Source organism: Eretmochelys imbricata, chromosome 12, assembly GCF_965152235.1.
Source record: "Eretmochelys imbricata isolate rEreImb1 chromosome 12, rEreImb1.hap1, whole genome shotgun sequence".
NCBI lineage: Eukaryota > Metazoa > Chordata > Testudines > Cheloniidae > Eretmochelys > Eretmochelys imbricata.
This window is the reverse complement of record NC_135583.1, coordinates 36,887,732-36,905,356: the sequence shown is the minus strand read 5'-3', so window position 1 is coordinate 36,905,356 and position 17,625 is coordinate 36,887,732. Positions and strand designations below refer to the sequence as shown.

General features: G+C 49.5%; 1 protein-coding gene across 1 annotated transcript in view; it reads left to right on the top strand.

Moving 5' to 3' along the window:
* The window catches only part of IRF8 (interferon regulatory factor 8), a 71,324-nt gene that overhangs the window by 13,798 nt on the left and 39,901 nt on the right, over positions 1–17,625 (top strand). Inside the window, exons 4-5 of the mRNA XM_077831431.1 lie at positions 517–599; positions 9,635–9,684. Of these exons, the coding sequence (XP_077687557.1) occupies positions 517–599; positions 9,635–9,684 (133 nt within the window). The remainder of the gene's footprint in view (positions 1–516; positions 600–9,634; positions 9,685–17,625) is intronic.

Sequence of the window (17,625 nt, the reverse complement as noted above, 5' to 3'; positions counted from 1 at the left end):
AGAAAATCAAAACCCCCAAAACTGATTTATTATTATTATTATTATTATTATTATTATTTATTATTTTGGCTGAAAATTGAGCAATTGGTTTTGGCCCTTTTTGTCCAAATATTTTTTTTGGCAAAGTCAACATTTCCCACTGAAAAATTTCCACGAAAACCAAACAAAACAATTGCATTTTTGTTGAAATTTTCCATGGAGATGGGGGGGAGGGTGTTTGTGCAGTTCCAGGGGAGAAGAGGAGGGTTTCAAGGTTCTGACCAGTTTTAATTTCTAAGATCAGAGCTATTAGCAATCAGAAAGACCTATTGGATCATTAATTTCCTGCACCTCCTAGCGCAGAATGTAGTCGATGTAATAGAAAAGACCTAGCATGTACTAAACTGACACTCACTTGATGTTAGCCCAAAGACCACTCCGTGTTTAGCTGCTGCAAACTAATATCCCTACTTAATGCTTTATGGGCCAGCTTTTAAAGAGAGGGTTGGGTGTTTATGAGACTTTTTCTGCCTACAGATTCTGAGGACAGAGAAAATCTGACAAAGAACAGGGTCACCCACATCCTGTCGGTGCATAACAACGCCAGACCCCTTCTGGAGGTGAGTGTGAGTGCGTTTGCAGCCTGGGGAGCTGGGAAGGAGGGAAATGTGAGAGGCGAGCATTGCTGCTATCAAGTGGGGATAACAACGGTTCCCGTAGCCAGGGCTGTGCAGCTGTGTTTGCTAAAGTCTCTGAAGTGCTTTGAGATCTCTGGATGAAGCTCTGCGGCTATAATACCAGTGAGGAGGATTGCTATGCAAAGCAGAGGTGCCAGGCATAGACGGGGCCACCAGAGGGCACCCCAGCTCTGTGCAGCGTTACAAGGCTTCTTCCAGGCCAGAGAAGGAGCCATGTGTGCGGGAGGGGACGTGGCAGCCATTCGTGGGTAGGGTGATCAGATGTCCCGATTTTATAGATTTTATCAGAGGTCCTGATATTTGGACCTTTCTCTTATACAGGCGCCTATTACCCTTCCACCACCGTCCCAATTTTTCATGCTTGCTATCTGGTCACCCTATTAGTGGGTGAGTCGAGTGTTCCTTTTTTGGGATCCTAGATTGTGCAAATAGCTTGGTGTACACACACAAGCTTGAATCCAGGCCTTTGTCAACTCCAGGCTTGTACTTCTGCCAAGCGCTCCACACAGGGCAGATTGGCCTGGCCTGGGGCCACTTGGGGCACTTCTCTGCTGGCAGCTGCCTTGGGCTTAGGAACTGGATTCGTGATGGGGAGGGTGATGAGTGGGGCAGGTGCCGGGTGCCTGGTGCCATCTGGTAGAGAGTTTTGGGGTTAATCCCAGACACGTTCCCCAGGTGCTGGCGATGGGAGCGGGGCGAGTTTTGGACGCCAGCCCTTTTGTGCGTCATTGAGATGAGAGGCCAAATCTCAGAGATCTGTGGGTATACAGGGGTGGCTCGCCCTCCTTTCCAGGGCAGGGCTGGGGTTCCTGGTGGGAGCAAGGTGCAGGTAGAATTGCACAGTGGAAAATAGCAGGTTAGAGTGAAAAAATAATCTGGAGGAAACCCAGATCCCACTTAGCCAGCCCCATGTCCTCAGGCCCTTCCGCAGCACCCGCTATTGTGTAAGTGCACTACTGACCTCTAGTGGATAGGAAAGCAAATGTGTGTGAACTTAGTACCCGTGCCTGCTGCTTCTGGGGGGACCATGGTTCTGCTGGTTGGGGATGCATTTAGCTTATGAGATAAAACCGTACATCTCTTGTGTCTCTCGGTTTCTGCAGCTTGGCCCTCTGTGCTTGTGCTCCCCACTCCCCTATCTGCTAGTCCCTCCCTTCCCGCAACTGTTGTTGTTGTTGTTTCCCTCGAGCGAGATGAGGGCCCCATTGTGCTAGGTGCTCTACACACACTTAGCCAGAGACAGTCACTGCTCAGAAGAGCTTGCAGGGCAAAACAGACAAAGGGTGGGAGGGGAAACTGAGGCACAGACCCGGGAGGTGACTTGCCAAAGGTCACCCAGCAGGTCAGTGGTAGAGCTAAGAAGAAACTCCAGGTCTCTGGAGGCCCAGTCCAGTGCATTACCCACTGGACCATGCTTTCTCCCTGCTGGGCCACTATGCTGTTCTTCTTCCACCTCCTCTTGGGCAGGGAGTAGGCTCAGTCTATATTGCAGTGCGGGCAGGACCTTCTGCTAACCCCATGGGCTGGTATGGTACCTGAGGGGAACTCTTTCGGTGAGGGCAAAAGGTCAAAGGGCATTCTCCTGTGGGCCATTTAATGGTAGCGATAGCCGCGATGATGGCAGAGGTCTGGTGTCTTCGGAGTGGAAGGTTCTCAGGTTGATCCCTGCTGACGGCTGTGAAGTCCCGTGTGGCCCTGTGCGGTTGCTGAGGATGCTGAGACTGTCCCAGCAGCACTGGGCCTGTGCTACTGGACCTTCCTCCTGCTCAGGAGGATTACAAAGAGAAATAACAGCGGGAGCATTTTCCCCGTGAAGGGCCATTGAGTAATTTGTGGGGTAAAATCAAAGATGTAGAAACTGCTGCGGGCGCGGGGGAGCAGCAGCAGCTGCCTGGGAGCCGTCTCTGCCAGAGCATGGCCCCTCCAGACGGGTGGCGAACCACAGCAAGAGCTTACAACACGTTCGAGCACGTGGGGCCAGAGGAAAAGGGGAACCGGAAAGGCATGGTGGGTTGAGCAATGTGTCAATCACAGAGCCAGGCAGGGAACCGCAAACCCCAGTGCTGTTCCCAGGCAGGCAGCAGTGCTGTCATCTTCCCTCCTTGGGCTGTGGGACCTGTCTCCAGCAGGGCAGAGGAAACGGCTAGCAGAGCAGCAGTTAATCCTGGGGTGTGTGTGTGGGAAGAGGTGACCTGCTGGCAAGAAGCACCGAGGAGCTAGACTATCTCCTGGGCTGGAGACTGTTTGCAGTGCGGCTTCCCTGGTTGCTGGGAAGCTGCAAATCCCGGCCAATGTGTTTTTGATGCAGTTGACTGCTTAGTTTGTTGCTGGACTGGGTGCTGTGGCATGAGGCCAGCAGGTGCCAGGCAAGCTGCAACTACCTGGCCCTGTCAATGCGTCTTGACCACGCGCTGCAGCACCGTGTGTTGTTCCAGGGCTGCTCCTAGCCTGGCTCTGCCAGTGCACCTCACTCCTGAGCAGTGGTCTCCCCCTTCACTCCCCTCCTGCATCCCCTGCTATTCTGTCACAGCTCTGCCAATGCACCTCACTCCCAACTTGCAGCCCCCCGGCCTGTCCAGGCCTGGGCTTGCTCCCCCACAACCCGCTGTGCCAATGCACTCCACTTTCCTTCAGCTCTTTGACAGCAGCTGTCAGTCCGTGGCAGAACAGACAGTGGTTTGGTGAGGTGTTGGGACGAGGAAACCACCGAACGCCTTTTCCCCAAACTAATTTGGACTCCCTCAGTTGTGTGAGAGGCGAATTCTCACGCTATGCAGAGGGCTTATGAAAGGGCAGGGCTCCCGGGTGACACACCACAGTGCATTACACCCAGCCCTCTCTTTCCGGCTCCTCCGGGAGTTCTTCCAAAATGGTGTGTGTGGGTGTGTACATGTATGCACATTGAGAAGCTCTGACAGGAAACAGCCAGCCTTGGGGCCAACAGTTCTGATGGTACCCAGACACCAAGGTGATGGGCACAGCATAAATCTCTAGAGAGGAGAGACAGACCAGTATAACTCTGCTCCAAGGGAGACAGTAAGAGGAGAGCGCAAGGAGATCCCAGAGCAGCCTTCTCCACCTCTTACAGTCTGAGAGGTGGACCCGGAATATGGCTTTTCCCATAAGAAGGCCAAGCCGACAAGGAGCAGAGTTCTTGGGAGATGCACAAGCAGCGCACGCGTGAGAGAGATTCCCCAGGGTGGACTGTCTCATTGTTCTTTGGCCTGAATCTGCCAGTGGATCCTAGCTAAAGACACGGCCTTCATAATCCCCACCCGTAGCAGTACTGATCGGCACAGCATGGGCCAGGGTACTGCAGGCTTCCCTTCACCTGCAAGGGCCAACTCTAGGGGTACAAAAGTGGGTAATTCAGCCTGTAGCTCATTTTGAACCTTGGCTTCTTCGTGGAGAAAGCCAGCGAGGTGCTGCCCATGAAGGTAACCTTTGAGATCTGGACAGCTGCCCCTCTAGAGACTGGACTGAGTACCACCAAACTGCTTTCCCAGAGCGACTGTGCTCTCAGATGCCTGTCTCTGCTGATGACCTGGTAGTGAAAAGCTCCATCTCCCATTCAAAGGCCCCTGCACCTCCTTCAGACTGACCATTTGTTAGGCCCGTCCGAGATCACAGCAGTGAGGGGCTCTCCATTCATAGCTGGGTCTCAATGGACGTTTGTGCTGCTGGAGACAGGAAGACGCCCTGTGCTGGCTCTGCTCACCCTACGAAAGTGGCCTTGTTGAGGCCCATGTCTGTGGGAGGCTGCGCAGCAGCTGCCCCTGTTGTGCCTTGCTCTAGCCGCTGCATTTTCACAGCTCCATGTTCACTGATTTCTCAAATCACTAGCTATGACTTGTCCAGCCATGACGCAGGGTGAGGGTCTTCCGCAGGGCCTTAGAAACACAGGTGAGATGAACACATGTGGAGGAGATGCACCGCCTTGCAGAAGACCTCTGAGGTTAGGGCGAGCGAGGAACTGCTTTCCTTTTAGAATGAGGGCGTGCTACTCACCATGCCTTGAGAACACGTTTCGGGGGTGGTGGTGAAGAGAATCCCTGAGATTCCACACGGACCGGCTGACTCCAGACCCACTTTCCCAGCAGTGAAGTGGTCCCAGTCCTGCTGCAGCACAATGGGCACCTCCAGCATCTCTGACCAGGCAATGAGCGTCTAGAACTGGCCCAGCTTGAGCTGACAGTGGGGTGTGAATCCAGGGCCTTCAGCCCTAAAAGCCTCTATTCTGGAAGTAAAGAGTGTGGGCCCAGAGTTTTAAACGTATGTAGGTGTTGCTTAAAACCCTTTTGAAAGTGAGATTTAGGCTCCTAAATCAGGCGTTGGGACACTGAGCGCAGCAGTGGCTAGATACCTTTAAAATCTGGGCCGAAGTCTATTAACTGGCAGCAGTAGTAGACTTTTATCCTCTGAAGTGGACCAGTCCTTCAGGAGCACTAAGACTCACCCTCTCCTAATCAGAATGACACCAATGCAGGGGAGCTCCCTTGGCAGTGCTGCTGGCTCTGCCTGCTGTGGCCAGGACAGCCCATGCGTCCCAGGTGAGGGGGATAGTCCTAGCCAGCGAGTTTAAAGCCCCATGCTGCAGTGACACACTGGAGTGCTCTCCAGGCAGCTGGGGGAGAGGGAATAAGTCCCAGCTGTGGCAAGGCTCAGGTGCTGTGCGGTCCCTTGGCCAGCCTGCATACTAGAGATAGGGCTGAGAAAGCTATGCAGGCTGCAGACAGGCAGGGTGAGGTGGGTTGTGAGTCCCAGGGGAGACCTCTCCATAACTGACCAGGCAGAGCAGCTCCCAGCAGTCGGCCACTCAGTCCTGGCCCGTCCTCGAGACTGGACCCTGCTTCCTACCATGCTCTCAGCAGCATGCTGTGCAGGGGCTCTGTCCTGCTCTTGCCAATGGGAGATGTGGGTCTCGGCACGTCTGAGTCATTGCTCCCGGGAGTCACGCACCCTTGGGGAGTGTCCGCAACAGCATTGTCTGGGGGGGTCATTTCCAGGTGAGGTTTGCTGGCCCTGCAAACCCAAGGCCCGGCTGCAGCTAGTGTACCCTCTTCTTGCCAGAGGGCTCTGGCCTGCAGAACTCCCTGCCACTGGGGTTCAGCAGAGGCCTGAGCTTGGCACTTTATAGGTGAGTGCTTTGCACAGGCCTCTCCTCCATAACGGAGCATCAGAATTGCCTGGCTAAACTGGAGACGGCCCCCAGGTAAACCCAGGCTGGGGCGGGGAGGTTAGGCCCTGCTGAGAGACTCAAGGTACCTCCTCTGTGGGAGTGGGAGGGCTAGAAGAAAAGATGAGATTAGGGGTAACAAGCGCTGCCGGCCCATTGGCTTCCAGGGACTTTGTGTGACTGGGCAGTGGGAATTCTGGCTTCTAGTGTGCGCTCGCACGTCAGCCACCGTGAGACACGTGCCCTGTGGGCTAGTTTATACGTGGTCTCGTTGGAAATCCCACGGGCCTGGGTTCAGTGTGGGAGCAGTGCCTAGGAGGGGATTCCCAGCCTTGCAGGCCTTGGAGGCCAGGGTCACAGGGACAGAGGCCTGAGCTACTTCATCACCACAGCCAGGAGGGGGCAGACACAAGCGGTTCAAGGCTCGAGGTTCCTCCACAAGGAGAACAACCAATCTGGGTCCCCAAATCCCGTCCGACCTGAGTCCCGTGGGGGGACCGGGCTCACCCCCGCCAGGAAGAGAGGAGAGTCTCAGGAAAAGGCAGAGAACGATCTCCAGCCCTAGGAGTGAGCTCTGGTTATCTGCAGCGTATCGTGAGGTACGCACAGGACGGACAGACTCGGGGGTAGTGTTGGCTCTGCAATGAAGGCTACATATGCAGGGCGGGGTTGCGTCTCTGTGCCTGGCTGGTCCCGTGTAATAAAGCGACTCCTTTGAGTGGAGAGGGGCCGCATGGGAAGGTTCGGTGGCCCGTGTTCTCAAGGGCGGTGGGTGTAATAGGCCAGAGAAGGCTAAGTTTCCCTAAACCCAGGCTGTGGCCCCACCCACGCTCTGCCATGAGGCCTCGCCGTCGTTTTGCATCTCCCCCCTGAAGCCAGCGTGAGCTCAGCTCTGGCCGGTGGCCTGGGGCTCAGGCCCACTGGCGGCTCAGGCTGGCTGTAGTCAGGGGCAACTTGGCCTGGGTAGCTCAGGCGGGCGGGCTGGTGTTTGGTCCGGCTGGCATGGCTGGAGCGGGCTGGCTGGCAGCTCAGGGCAATTTGGCCGGGGCTCCTCCGGCTGCAGTGGGGTGCTCGGGCGGGGCGGAAGGGACAGGGTAGGGCTAGGGCCTCAGGTGGAAGGGGCAGAGCCTCCCCTAAGTGGGGTTCACACGCCACCCATGCATGTTGGGCAGGTCTGACTAGATGGTCTGTGAATCGATGGTCTCTGTTTCAGACGTTCGGTCCCCTTGTGTGTTTGTAGCACGGTGGGGTCCTGCTTCACTCCTAGCTGCTACAGTAATACAAATAAATAAATAATAATCACAGTATGTTTCCCTTGGGCCTGCTCCAAAGTTCGCTGAAGCCAATGTGAGTCTTTCCACTGACTTCAGTTTGGCTTTGGCTCTAGCCCCAGTTGCTTATGGGTTGTTTTTATTGAAAAGTCCACTGCAGCTGATCACCGCCACCCAGCAAAGAGACTGAAGGAGAACTGCAGCAAGCTGGTGTTTACCTGCTCAAACGCTGGCTGGCAGGATTCTCATCCACTTTGCTTTGGAGCAGGAGCCTTAAAAACATCCCACTTTCTAATTTTAGTGCAGCGCTGGGAGGATCTGGGAAGCATCGTTTTAGAGAAAAGAAGTCCCCTCTCCTCCCCAGTGCAGCAGGCCCGATTTATATCTATATAAAGGTAACTAGAAAAGTAAATAACACACAGATGAGAGCAATTTCAAACGTACATGTTTACACACCATCTTTCTAATCCAGGGAGGCCCCCATCTCCATGATAGCTAGTTCCATGGCAGGCGAACTAGTTACAACACCTCCTCCCGCAGCTTCAATACAGCATGATTCCGCGTTGGTGGGAACTCTCTGTGTTCTAACCACGTTCCCGAACTGTGCCAAATTCTTGGCTTTAGCGTAGTCTCAGCACTTGGTTAAAGTCCTGTTTGCAGCACAAGAGGGAACCATGTTGCAACTGGGTCAGGGAAAACTGTTGTAACGAGGGCCCCTAAATATGGGCTTGTGAGATTACCATATGCTTCCAGTAGCTTCACCATGGGAATCGCAAGTGCTCCAGAGCACATGCCTTGGCTGCACCATGTGAATTTCACTTTATTTTGGGTACTATCCATAGAATGCTTGACCACGTTAAGACAAATAAGCCCCTCCTCACTGGGCTCAGGATGGGGCTAGCTAGTCCGATTATATGTTAAGCAGGTACAGTGGATGAAATCCTGGGGACATGATGATGTTAATGGCAAAAATCCCATTAGATTCCATGGGGCCAGGATTCCACCATGTGTTTTAAACATGGCTGCTTGTTAGCTAGGTTTTAGTGCGTTTACATTCTGAGCCCCTCGGCGCAAGGGCTGTTCTTAAGTGCTTGGAAAGTGCCTGGCACATAGTGGATGCTACCCTTAATAACTCCTTTCACTGGTCTGGATAGGGGCTGGGGTTGTCTGAAAAGCATGTTATAAATCATCCAGGATCCACAAACTGAATTAAGTCAGGAAATTCAATGACATTTTCTCATCCTCCTTTGGGGAACTTTTACCCATATTCCGTTCTGGATTTTGTGTGGCCAGCCTTTTGTTGAGGTCTTTGACTTCAACAGGGCCAGGATTTCATCCCAAGCTGGTTGTCATGCAGTCTGGAGTGGCTCACAACTGTGAGTGCCAACCTCAGGGCAAACTGTCAAAAGCAGGGCAGACACCCCGAACTGGTGCCATGTTCTATAATTAGATTTCATCAACCCAATAACAAATGTGACCTCCTGGATCCCTGTGACAGTCTTACCATGGAGTGACAGACAGCCCCCTTGGGCACTCCAGGCTATCTTGCCAGCCAGGCAAGTTGCACTTGGAGATAAATGGTCACTTACACCAAAAAACAGCAGAATTTTCAGGTTGCTCCCAGTCCCAAGAAACCAGTCACTTACCCCAGATCAATTTGTACCTTAGATCTCACACCAGAGACAACACTGGTAATCAATCCTATAGCAATTAAGGATTTATTAACGAGGAAAAAGAAATGAGAGCGTTATTTACAGGTTAAAGAAGGCAACAGATATGCACAAATGAGTTACAGTATATGGTTCCAAAAGCGACAGAGATGTAGTAATCCATCAGCATTTAATGTCTTTTCAGGGCTAACCCAGGTTGCTCTTGGGGATCTCTGCTTTTTGTTTCTTAGCTCCAACCCTTGTAAGAGTCCAAACAGCAAAGAGATGAAAAATCTTCATGTCAGCTATCTTTATTTCCCTCTTCCAGCATTCAAACCCATGGGACGAGGCCTTCTGCATGTAGTTCCCCACGTGTGCATGGGGCAACCAGCAAAGCTTTTGCTGTAGGATGGCACACCTCATTTTGATAATCTTTCTGGATGGGCGGAGGGAGCCACTCTTCCCGTCTGAGTTCACAAGTTCAGAGCAGGCATTTTTACAATTATAAAACAAACATATTTTACCTGGTAGCCTGGAATACAGCCATTACAAGTGAGATTAATGGGCAGCAATTTACAAGCATTTTATAGAGACTAAACACATCCTTACACGTCTAACATCTATCTTGAACAATATTAACGTAGGTGAACTGGTCTGGTTTCCAGCTATAAATTTGTCAGTGCTCACCTGATGCTTACAGACTTGGCAAGAGCTGGCACCTGGTTTAACGATGTCACACGGGTGATGCTGCAAGAACAGTCGGGCGGGGGGAAGGGGTTTAAGAGGGTCATAGGGGTTGGAGATTTCTGGTTACAAGCTTGTTGAAGGCATTTTAATGTTGTCTCCTTCCTTCTGTTTCAGGATATGACCTACCTCTGTATATCAGTGTCAGATTCGTCCAGTCAAAACCTGTAAGTTCTTTCCAAGTTTTTACACAAATTGTTACATGGGCAGCAAATTGTTAGTTTTCAATGAATGAATGTCCCAGCAATGAAGGGGTGATCATTAGAATTTGAACTATCTTTAGATCATTGCTGAGCTTAAACACAGCCTGCATATTAATAACATTTCTAGATTTGATATATATGTACATATATATTCATACATAGAGGTGTATATGTATGTGTGCAGAGCTAGTCAAAAAATGGCAAACTCATTTCCCTCAAGATTTCCAAGTTGATTTTGTGTCAAAGGATTTGAAATGGATCCATTTTTTATTTGCTTATATTTTTCAATTGCCATTTCTCCCCGATTTTTCCCTCCAAACTTTCCTTGGAAACATTCCTGAAATAATTGTCAAAACTTTGCACAAACAAGTGTCCATAGGCATTTAGATAATGTTTTCAACACTAACTCTAAAAGAAACATTGAAAAAAGGCACAACATTTTTCACAAAACCCCTCCCCACAACATCTGACCAAGTTGACAATTTTTTGCCCAAAATATTGTTTCTGAAAAAAGGCCATTTTAAAAAGTGAAAATGCCCCCTTGGACACAAGAGAGACAGGGCGGGTGAAGTAATATATTTTATTGGACACTGGACATACAACCACTGGAAACATGCTGACAGGTCTGTTTGTGTGTGTGTATACACATAGATACATAAAAACATAAGAACGGCCATACTGGGTCAGACCAAAGGTCCATCTAGCCCAGTATCCTGTCTTCTGACACTGGCCAATGCCAGCTGCCCCAGTGGGAATGAACAGGACACGTAATCATCAAGTGATCCATGCCCTGTTGCCCTCTCCCAGCTTCTGGCAAACAGAGGCTAGGGACGCCATTGATGGACCTATCCTCCATGAATTTATCTAGTTCTTTTTTGAACCCTGTTATAGTCTTGGCCTTCACAACATCCTATGGCAAGGAGTTCCACAGGTTGACTGTGCGTTGTGTGAAGAAATACTTCCTTTTGTTTGTATTAACCTGCTGCCTTTCATTTGGTGACCTCTAGTTCTTGTGTTATGAGAAGGAGTACATAACACTTCCTTATTTACTTTCTTCACACCAGTCACGATTTTATAGACCTCTCAATCATATGTCCCCTTAGTTGTCTCTTTTCCAAGCTGAAAAGTCCCAGTCTTATTAATCGCATCTCATACAGAAGCTGTTCCATAACCCAAATAATTTTTATTGTCCTTGTCTGAACCTTTTCAAATTCCAATATATCTTTTTTGAGATGGGGCTACCACATCTGCACACAGTATTCAAGATGTGGGCGTACCATGGATTTATATAGAGGCAACATGATATTTTCTGTCTTCTTATCTATCCCTTTCTTCATGATGCCCAATGTTCTGTTCGCTTTTTTGACTGCTGCTGTACATTGAGTGGATGTTTTCAGAGAACTATCCACAATGACTCCAAGATCTCTTTCTCGAGTGTTAACAGCTAATTTAGACCCCATCATTTTATATGTATAGTCGGGATTATGTTTTCCAATGTGCATTACTTTGCATTTATCAGCATTGATTTCATCTGCCATTTTGTTGCCCAGTCACCTAGTTTTGAGAGATCCTTTTGCAGCTCTCCATGGTCTGCCTGGGACGTAACTATCTTGAGTAATTTTGTATCATCTGCAGATTTTACCACCTCACTGTTTACCCCCTTTTCCAGATCATTTATGAATATGTTGAACAGCACTGATCCCAGTACAGATCCCTGGGGGACACCACTATTTACCTCTCTCCATTCTGAAAACTGACTATTTATTCCTACCCTTTGTTTAGGAATAAATGGCTAAAATGGGAGGCAGTGTACTGGAGTGAGTAGACCACTGGACTGGCTTCTATGCCTGGCTCTGCCACGTGACTTTGGATAAGACATTTCCCCTCTCCGTGCCTCAGTTTCCCCATCTGTAAAATGGGGACGATGATACTGACCTCCTTTGCAAAGCGCTTTGAGATCTCCTGAAGAAACGGGCTAGCTAGGAGCTAGGCATTATCATCTCTGTGTGTATGAATAGCTGCATGTGCATCTGGGGCCCTTTCAGGAATCCTGTCACCCCAGCCCACGGAGCTGTACTCTGCAATACTAAGTTTTGCTGAGGTGTTACTGCTTTTGCATCCATGCATGATTGCCCTCAGTTAGCCTGGCATGCTCTGAGGGTTCATGCAGCTGCTTCCACCCTGCAAAACCCTCTTCCCAGGTAAGATATGGCTGGGGGCAGAGCTGATTACAGCTCCTCCTTTGTGCTGCAATGCTTGGAAGGAATGCACTGGTGAGGGAGCGTGGGGGGTGTTACTCTCCAGCCACTCTGAAGTCTGACTTCTAGGAACTGCTGCAGCGTTATAACCCCAGGGAGATGGCGCGGAGTAGTGACTTTCTGCATCAGACCTGGTCATGAGTCTCTGTTCAGTTCTCTCTGGTGCCTGAGTGGGAGGAGCTGTGCAGGTCCGTCTTTGGGATGTGAGTTCTCTCCTTACCTCCTCTCCTCACCCACAAATCCTTTCTGTCTTGTTTTGCTCCTTCTCACCCCACTTTCCCCTGCACCCCCAACCCCCCATGCCCGGGATGGAGTGTGTGTGTGTTTGTGTGTTGTGGGGGTGCAGTGGATTTTCTCCCTCCCAGGCCCCCGTGGGATCTGAAGAATGCGGCTGGTGGACAGGTCTTTTCCCACTGCTGAGCTTCACTCTGCTCAAGGCCACACAGCATCAGCAGAGTGCCTGTCAGTGCCCTCCAGATCCCAGTGGATCCATGTTAAATTCAGGACTATTCACAGTGGTGATCCCTCACTGGTGGATTTAATGGGCCACAAAACCCAACTCCAGACAGAGAGTTGTGTGTTTGGAGTTGGAGGTTTTGACTTCTCTTCCCAAGGCCTCCTGCACATGCTGGCCAACCCTTGGTGCGGTACCATTATCACTGAAATGTTCATGGTATCGGTCCCCACTGAGCGTAATCCAGTGGCAGAATCTCAAAGTGACCTCTCCACAACACTTAAATTGCAACCCTTCTGTTCTGGGGCACATACCTGTGGGTGCTCCAAAGCTCATCTTTCCATGCACAAATAGTATTGGGGTGCCCCATGAATGACGCCAGTCCGACACCATCTCGCCACTCCATTTCCATAGAAATGCCACTTGTACATGCAAACCTGCGGTTCTGAGTGCCCAGAACTGTGGGTGTGCAGGTTCAGAGGCTGCTTTGGAAACTTTGTCCCTGGGTATTTGGAGAGCTGCTAGCATTCCACTGGAGAGTGCATCTTTCGGAGAAAGACATGTCCCGGCCTTCTAATTCTGCTTGCTCATGTTCCCACTGAGCAGAAAGAGAAGCTTTACAAGAAAACCTTTCCTCAGCAAGATCAGGATTTTTTTTTTCCTTTATGACATGTCTACACAAAACTGGCCACAGGAAGGAAGAGTTGTTCAAGGAACTATTTTTTGCACATTGCTTTATACCAGAGATTTCACAATGCGGCTGAACTTACAAAGGATTTCTAAGAAGGGAGGTTTGTGACTGGAGACCTTGGAGACTCATAATGACCTGCATGTAAAGAGGGAATCTGTACCGATTACTCTAGGAGATGGCTGGAAATTGAATATGTTCCTTGGGGCTGATGCCTGTAAACATGAGAGAGAGGATTCTGGTGGCTGACATGGTCTGAGAAGTCAGCTGGGGTAAAGAGTCAGCAAAAGTGGGTTCCCATGGTGAGGAAGTCAGCACTACATTAAAAACCTGAACCAAACAATTACACAAAAAGGCTTGTCCAGCAGTGCATTTCCGGGGCTGGTGTATTGTGGGACATGAAGCCAAAGGCTTCAAGCTCCCCAAGGAGAGCAACAAATCCATCATAACCGAGGCCCTGTGTTTTTGGTTTTTATTTTGTTTAAAATATGTATCCGTGTTTATTACAAAAATTAAAAACTGGGTGAAAATTGGTGAAAAAAATTAACTTCACAATTTTCTGGGTAAAAATCCACGTTAATATTAGGGGTTGGGAGGTCAGAAAAAATGCAACAAATAGAGAAAAGTAAGAGTATTGAAAGTGAAAGCTGTTTAATGCTTTGATTTATTTTATGAACTGTACATTAATAGTATGTACATATATGCACACAGTGCCTTATTCCTACAAAGGAATGGAAAGTATTACAAAGACATTCCTATGGATATATGAGCTGGGAGTTGTTGACTCATGGAAGATGTTACCCAATCAGATAGCTGTATTTGGGCTAGTTTTGTGACCTAGCCATAGGGCTTTGTGTTGGTATAAGACAACTCAGGCTTCCTTCACATCCTTTTCTTTTCACTTCCTTAGCCAGTAAGTGTGGGAGAACTGTGGCAGCAGTAGTCAGTCCCCTGGAGATATGCAGAAGGGGTGGAGGCATCCTGTGACTCAGTCCCCCCTCGTGGCTGATTAAAGTGTCAGCTCCGAATGGAAACTTTCTGAGTCGTTGTTTGGAAGGATGGTGGTGAATGGCTGTGACAGGTGGGACGGTTAGAAGGTGTGAGTTCAATGTGGAGAAAATAGGGGGCTGTCATAGAATATCAGGGTTGGAAGGGACTTCAGGAGGTCATCTAGTCCAACCCCCTGCTCAAAGCAGGACCAATCCCCAATTTTTGCCCCAGTTCCGTAAATGCCCCCTCAAGGATTGAACTCACAACCCTGGGTTTAGCAGGCCAATGCTCAAACCACTGAGCTATCCCTCCCCCCCGAGGGCTGTGTATCCCAGGGCTGTGTCAGGAATGCAAAGGGGCTTGGGATGGAAGTGAAAGAGAAGATCTGAGAGATGACGATAATTTACAAAGCCATCCATTCATTTCTATATGAGAGACAGCACGGGGTGGGGAACTACGAAGCAAGACAAGAGGAGCTAGAGGGGAATTGATTGAGGACTTCAGAACGTTGAAGGACAGAGTCCCTTTCCCACAACATGAAAGCAACGGGTCCCTGCATGGGATTGTTCTTCTTCGAGTGACATATCCAATATGGAGGCTGTCCACCACCACCACTACCATCCATCTTTCGCAGTCACAACAGTGTTATAAAACTTCCCCTCTCCTTTGGGTACCAGTCGATCTGGTGCTGTTTCCAGCGTAGCTGGCTTTCTTTCCTCCTCTTACTGGTTTGCCTGCCATCTTGCCTGATAGTATAAATGCTCCAGTCAGGTCACTCTGAGATCAGCGTGTCTACAGAAAGATGTGATTGATTTCCTAGGGTCTCAAGTAATTGGGCTTTTTAACAATTCATACTTCTCATCACCTCGTTGTTCCTAGTTTTGGTGATCCAGCTAATTTTAGTGTTCTTCTGTAATGCCCAAACTCAGACCCTCTGAGTCATCTGTGTATCCTCCTTAAGTGTTCAGCTCCCACATCCCTGGTGGAGGGGGTGACCACATGCAGCCTGTCAGCAGTTTAGTGCGGCTGAGTCGTGTCAACTTTCAAAAACCCAGCTGCTGAATGGAGAATGGGAGACTTAGCTGTACGGCGTGACAAGGAATAATGGTTAGCTCTAGCCAACAAGGGGTTAAATTCCAAGGAAGGCACTGCCACTGGGTTCATAGGAGTCTGTTAAACACCAAGCTACTGCCAACAGCTGTTTTTTCCCACCCAGTATACCTCTTTAGGTTCCATAAAATACAAAGTCTTATCAATTAATAAGCTGATAAACCTCACCCTGCAGATTGTTAGCTAATTGCCTATGGGCCAACTGAATTATAGGGAGTTGGGTTTTTTTCCCTCCTTCTCCTGAAGCATCAAGAATTGGCCACTCCTGGCAGGAGGATACCGCAGCAGATGGACCAGTGGTTTGATATGATGTGGCTACTCCTATGTTCCCAAAAGCAGAGAGACTTTACTTGCCATGAGTCAAGGAGGCGACTGGAAATCTGCATGGGGATAAGCTTTTGTTCCAAGCCCAGGGGAACGTGGGACTCTTCCAGCTCACTTTTAGCCAGCCTGCATCTGCTTCTCAGTCTAGAGAAAGAAGGAAAATGTGCTGAAGAGCTAACTGCCTTTGCTGTAAGAGAGTCTGGAAGAGCCTGTTATAAACCCAATGGAATTAGGGCCTTGAGTGCATCCAACCCATCCTCCTCTCTCTACACTAGCTTCCCTTCCCATAGAATTTCAAATCTACTGCAACGTCTCAGTCCTTACCTTCAAAACCCTCCATGGCCTGACCTCAGGGTGTCTAAAAGACCATCTAACTCTCCAGCACAAAGCATGGTTAACAACTGTGCTTTAACACAATGGAGCTCTCAGCAACAAGGGTAGAGGACATCTTTGTGGGAGACAGAACTTTCTCTGGGAGTGGTCCGAGACTGGAATGAACTCCCCCAGGAGCAAAGATCCATCCCAAAACTCACCACTTGCCACTTCAAATGCAAGATGCATTCCTTTGACCAGCCTTCTCTAACAAATGCATAGCCACAGGTATACTTATATTAAAAAAAAAAAAAGACCCCTACCAAAACAAGACAAGTAACATGTGACAGATGTGTAGACACATTGCTTAATGCACTACGGGAAGATGCTCAGGTATTATGGTGATGAGCATGATATAAAAACCTTTATAGGATAGTAGTGTCTCTCTGAGCTTTGGGCAACTAAAACATTTGTTGCCATTGGCACTGTCTTTGGATGGTTTCTAGAAGGTGTGTGAACTGTGTTCTTCCAGGAGGTGGGCAGCATCCCTTCTTAGCAGAGAAGCTAGAGATGGAAAAGGTTTGCCAGATCCCAGGAGCCGGGATTAGAACCTGGACTCCCACTCCTGTGGTCACACATGAATAACAAGCCCTCTAGTACCAGTGTAGAATGTTCTACAGAGAAAAGCCACCGCCTGGTTGCTGGGGAATGGCTCCGCTGTGGCTTTATACAATCAATCGAATCTTGTCTTAACTTCTGAGAAATCAGGAAGGCTGTGGGAGAACATCCCCACCCTTATCATGAGAAGGCTGAGGAAGTCAGGGTGATGTCTGAGAAAGCATGTGGGGTCGGGGGGGGGGGGGAGGGGGGAAGGAAGGAAGGAAGGAAGGAGAGGAGCTTCTGATGGCTTAACCTTATTCCTGCAATAACAATAGCCCTTATCTCGGCTCCAAGGGTCCTGTTCCAGGGAGAGATGCTGGACTCATTTAATAAATCACCAATTCACTTGGATGGTGACAAAGGAAGCATTCTGCTGCCACACACGCAAAGGGTTAATGTCTCCTTGGATGGGACTGGTGTTATGCCAGGATGGCTGGTTGCCAGACCTCGGCTTGCTTTGTTTTTCTTAGATCTTTTGTTAATGGTTCACATATGTCCAGGAGCTCTACAGATCCAAGAAGGGCTGAGATAGCAGGGCAGAGAGAACAGATCAGATTCTTTTCTCTGGCACATATGGGCATAAGCCAGGAGTAACTCCATTGACATCCGTAGAGTTACTCCAGGTATAGCTGAAGCCAGAATCTGGCCCAGTATATTTATGCAGAGGGCAGGAATCATCCAGGATTTCTCCTACATCTTCCCCTGGCTATTGTCCTGGCTCATCCTTATGGCTCCCAAGTAAGCCTGGACCAAACACCTTTCCAGAGTCCATCCAAGTCTCCCAGAGGTGGCTCCCTGCCTTCAGAGTTGCATCCATCGACACCAGGTCTGCATTTATCCCAAAGAATTGGGCAGGGAGAGCACGAGATAGAGAAAGGAACAGCTAATCTGGAACGTGAATGGAGAACGCACTGGTGGGGGGCAGATGGAAACAATGATGAGGGGCAGCCACACACCTGCTATCCTGGGCCTGGGCTTTCCCTGCAGTTTCTCCCCTCGGTTACCTCTCCCTTTTGGATTGAAAATGGCCCCTTTGTTTTTTTAATGGCGAAAGAGGTCTTCAGAATTCAGCCATCAGTTCCTTGGCTTAGCGGCAGCATCTGGGCCAG